General features: G+C 33.5%; 1 protein-coding gene across 5 annotated transcripts; it reads left to right on the top strand.

Moving 5' to 3' along the window:
- On the top strand, positions 440–3,762 carry LOC107619268 (spliceosome-associated protein 49). 5 transcript variants are annotated; one of them, XM_021110681.1, is made up of 5 exons: positions 440–696; positions 1,707–1,767; positions 2,458–2,669; positions 2,991–3,153; positions 3,292–3,762. In XM_021110681.1, the coding sequence occupies exons 2-5, from the start codon at positions 1,734–1,736 to the stop codon at positions 3,420–3,422; spliced, it is 540 nt and encodes a 179-aa protein (XP_020966340.1). In that variant the 5' UTR covers positions 440–696; positions 1,707–1,733; the 3' UTR covers positions 3,423–3,762. The 5 variants fall into 5 exon arrangements, with proteins under 5 accessions (XP_020966340.1, XP_016177011.1, XP_020966341.1 ...); XM_016321525.2 differs by having other exon boundaries at positions 442–696; positions 3,006–3,153; positions 3,292–3,675; XM_021110680.1 differs by having other exon boundaries at positions 453–696; positions 1,641–1,767; positions 3,292–3,675.

Below are 4,371 nucleotides of genomic sequence, written 5' to 3'. Positions count from 1 at the left end.
ATACAATTTTAATTTTAGTTTTTGGTAGATAGATTTATCGACATTTAAAACTTTTATGAATAGAAATGGTAGTTTACTCAAATAATTATTACATGAATGAATCATACTTGATAAATACTAGTACTGGATTTCTAAAATATATTGTATATAAAACCAATTTTAAACTTATATTTTTGATTAAAAAAATGTTACAAAATTAGTTTTAATTTTTTAATTCAATTTTAAACTGATTTATTTTTTAAAATTCAGTTTTAGTTTGGTTTACGAATCACAAAGATGAGACGGATGAGATGGTATTCTAGAAACAAATTACTGTTAAAAAATTAAAAGAAAGATAAAATTGAATTTTATTTTATTTTTTAAAAGTAAAATTAAATAAATTAAATCTTAAAGATAATAAAAAAAATAAAAAATAAAAAACAAAACAGCAGAGAGACTGAAAAAAGGAAATGTCACGCTGGAAGAGGAAACTGGTCCACGCTCACGTCGCTTCTAGAATAATCTGGTCCTCACTGATTCTTCCTCTTCCAACCTAAGTCACGTGCCTAAAAAATTCCGAACCCTAATCCTATTACAGTATTACCTAATCCCTAATTCCCCAGTCCCTTCGAATTTCTTCTTCAGCTTATGCAAGTTCATTGCCGCAACCAGCAATCGCACCCCTGAATCTCCGAATGCTGTTTCGCCCTTCAACTGGTACGCAAGCTTCTTTACAATTATTCACTGTAGCTCAATTTGGCACTTACTTAGCTGCTTTATATTATAATTATATTGCTGTTACGCCAAGGAAAATTCGTAGGAATAGCTTTTGTGATGATTGGTGTTATTTCATTTTTTAGCATATATGAGAAAGTTAGACTCGGCAAGACTATTAAATTAGCTTCAGTACTCCCTTTTTCTTTTTCAGCACTTTCTCTTCTTCATATAGATTGTTATAGACTTGTAGCTTGTTTAAGAGCAAGTATATGAGATGTGGCATTTTGTTATTGAATTTTACTTGGTTATTTTTTCTTCAATACTCTGTTTTCTTAACTTAAAGGAGAAATTTCACTCAAGATTGTAGTTTGTTTGTAGACTTTAGGAATAAAAATATGACTTAGAATTCAAGTTGTTATTATCAGGTAGGGTACCAATCTATAGTGAATTAACATAGATTGAGGGAGGAATGAAATGTATTTGCTTATTTAACCTTGTTAGGTTCCTAAGTACTGAAATTTCTGGCCTCAGAATTATTAAAACATATTGTAGACCTATACTTAGAGCTTTGTGCTTTGTAGTTTGTACCCTGAGATCTTGTCAGGGTAATTTAATACATCACCTACTAGTAAAAGAAGTGTTGAAAGAAACACTCATAATCTAGATTCAGAATTTCGTTTATTCTTCCTGTATTTGATGTGCTTACTTAAAAATAAAATTTAAAGGGGAAAAAAAAAACTTTTTTCTCCCATAATTTTTATGAGAATAGATTGCAGAAATTCTATATTGTTATATGCAACGTTATTTATTTACTTTGAACTTCAGTGTGCTGCCTGCAATGATCAAACTCTTTGTTTCCTTTACTGATTGCTAAAAATCTCGAATACAACTTAAGTCTCTATTAAGAATTTGGTGTTCCCTTTTTTATTTATTTTTTCCTCCAGGTTGTGTGGTATTATTTTGCTGCTGGTTCACTTCTTGTGCTAAATTTTGAGTTTCTCGTGTGCCAGGACTTGGCATTATATCTAGATACAGTTATGTCCGGCAATACTAATTGCACTGTTTACATAGGTGAGCTCACTAATTTTCTTTCTCTTCAATCTCTTCTGCATCTTTGCACCCAATCTGTTGTGAAATAGGTTGCCTGAGTGTGGCTTTTTGAAAATGTCATTCTTGATTAAAGTGAGATAACTTTTCCATTTGGAAATACATGGGACTTGTGTGTCATTTATGTACTCAACAATAATGCATTTGGCAGGAGATTTTGTTGGGTTTGTGCCACTGTGGAAAATTAACTGACAGTTGGTTAGAAGTTTGCTTGCTCAAATGCCCTCCATACTTGTTTACATCTTGATATGTTTCTCTTTTAATGAGTGGACGATTTGTTTCACGAAGTTTTTTTCTGACACTTTCCTATAAAATGCATTGTATCTCCTTTCTCTTTTAGTTTGTTAAGTTATTAATCTGTGTAGAAAAGTCAATCAATTAATGCAAATGATTCTATAATAAACATGCTTCCCAAATTATGTTTGGATGATCTGTTGTGCAATACAGTGTGACAATGGAAAATTATTTCTGTTATTCATAGTTACACTCAACATCTACAGTCGTGTGCCATGTTTATGCACTTTTCCATTCAATCTTGTCTGTCATATATGCTTTTTCTGTTCTCGATAGTTAGGTTTGATTGATGCTGTTTATATGTTTTTTTGTTTTACTAAAATGAGTTTTTAACATAACAATGTCTACTATTTGACTCAGGTAATCTGGATGAGAGGGTCACAGACAGAGTCTTGTATGATATTTTAATTCAAGCCGGACGAGTGGTAGATTTACATATTCCTAAAGATAAGGAATCAGAAAAACCGAAAGGCTTTGCCTTTGCAGAATATGAAACTGAGGAGATTGCGGATTATGCTGTCAAGCTTTTCTCAGGCCTTGTAACACTCTACAACAGAACACTGAAGTTTGCGGTGCGTTCTTGACATCTATGGTTTACATGTGTGGTGCCCTGGATGTTCTCAATCGCTATTAGCAATCATTAAATGTAAATTTGGCTTTGTTTTTTTCGAAAGTTCACGACTCTATTATGTATCAGCATAGTATAGGCTGTAGCTGGATATAATTTATGCTTTTTGGATGCATCCATTTCTGAAACTATTCTTTGGGCCATCATATAACATGTTTGAATAGTTTTGTACATAGACTGGTGAACCATGCAGTAAAATAATAAATTCAAATTTTATAATGTAGTTATTTGTCCTGGTGTCGGGCTATGTTAATAATTTGCACAATCTACTAAAAAACAGATATCTGGGAGAGACAAAACCCCTAACGGTTCTGCTGGAGTTACACCAACATCAAATTCTTCTCAAAGATCAAGGCCTTATCCAGTGCCGTTTAATAACTCAGAATCTGATAAGCTATCAGCACATGACCGTTTTTCAGATTATGCAGGTAACACATGCTTTCGCTCACTCTCGTTGGTTTCTTGGTGGCATTGTCGTTTCAGTCACTAGAAGTTATCTATTGGAATTTAATAATTTGCTTGCTGAACAATTGATTTTTTATTTAATTTTTCACACCCAACGCCAGCTCCTCGTCGCCGAGTAACTGACCTACCCAGTGGCCATGGATCTTACCACAGTGGCCATGATTTTGAGTCCAGCCGTAGAGCTTTTGGGGCAACATTGGATAGCATAAGTGGTTCTAGGTCTCGCCGCTAGGATAGAAGCTAATCCCTTTAACCCATCTTAGTAGCTTGCTAATATCTTAAAAGATCAGTGAGAGATTAAGGTTTCCTTAAACAAGTAGTCTTATATCTTAGTGGAATGTAAATGGGATTGTTCAATTATATATTGGAATGCAGATGCTTTAAGCACTGCCATTGTTGTAGCTGTTGTACCTATGTACTTTATCCAGGTGGAATTAGTGCTTATGAAATTGGATGATTTTAATACCATACCTCTTTTGGAAAAATAGTTCTGAAGATTACTGGTTTCCTGTGAATGAATGAATGACCTGGGCATTTGCTTGATTAGGGAAACTATCCAGTGTTTCCTTTAATATAGCTTGATGTATTCAATTGAAATTGATGTGTGGTATGATTTACCTGGATCAATGTCCAATGAATGGTCATCTGCTATATTATTATACACTATTAGTATGATATGGTGTGTTTCAGATTTTTGAAATAAAAGTTAGTCATATATTTAATTGAATGAGTATACACAGTTCTAGGAAGCAAAGTAACCTCTCTAGGTGGAATCCCCGCCGTATACCTATGGCATGTGAACCCCCACCACCTTTTTCTTTCTCTAAGATTTGCAATGTTTCCTAAGATATTTTCTTTAACAATCAATACTTTTTAGCAATTGCAGTGCCCCTTGATCATTGTTTATGACTTTATGTGAGTTGGGCTGCGCATCATTGACCCCTTACATTTGGTGGGCTAATTTTTTTAATATTGGTTGATATTTGGTGTAATTACTGTTAAAATGGAGGTAGTGATTACTGCAGAAAGCGAATTTTTTTTTTTTCGAAAAGCAGAAAATGGAGGGGGCGAATTGACGTATGGTGAAGGCGATTTCATGTATAGTGGGGGTGATTTGTAAAAAAAAATAAAATATTCAAATGTGAGTGGGTATAAATAAGTTAGGGGACACTCTTTATTTT

Source organism: Arachis ipaensis, chromosome B09 (genome assembly GCF_000816755.2).
Source record: "Arachis ipaensis cultivar K30076 chromosome B09, Araip1.1, whole genome shotgun sequence".
Taxonomy (NCBI): domain Eukaryota; kingdom Viridiplantae; phylum Streptophyta; class Magnoliopsida; order Fabales; family Fabaceae; genus Arachis; species Arachis ipaensis.
The sequence above is the reverse complement of the archived record's forward strand: the minus strand, read 5'-3'. Positions and strand labels throughout refer to the sequence as shown.

What these genes read in the sequence shown, in the direction of transcription:
- LOC107619268 (XM_021110681.1), top strand. Translation starts at nt 1,734, where the DNA reads ATGTCCGGCAATACTAATTGCACTGTTTACATAG. An exon ending in TAATTGCACTGTTTACATAG is followed by an intron (nt 1,768 to 2,457) that starts GTGAGCTCACTA and finishes TATTTGACTCAG; the next exon opens with GTAATCTGGATGAGAGGGTC. An exon ending in CCGTTTTTCAGATTATGCAG is followed by an intron (nt 3,154 to 3,291) that starts GTAACACATGCT and finishes ACCCAACGCCAG; the next exon opens with CTCCTCGTCGCCGAGTAACT.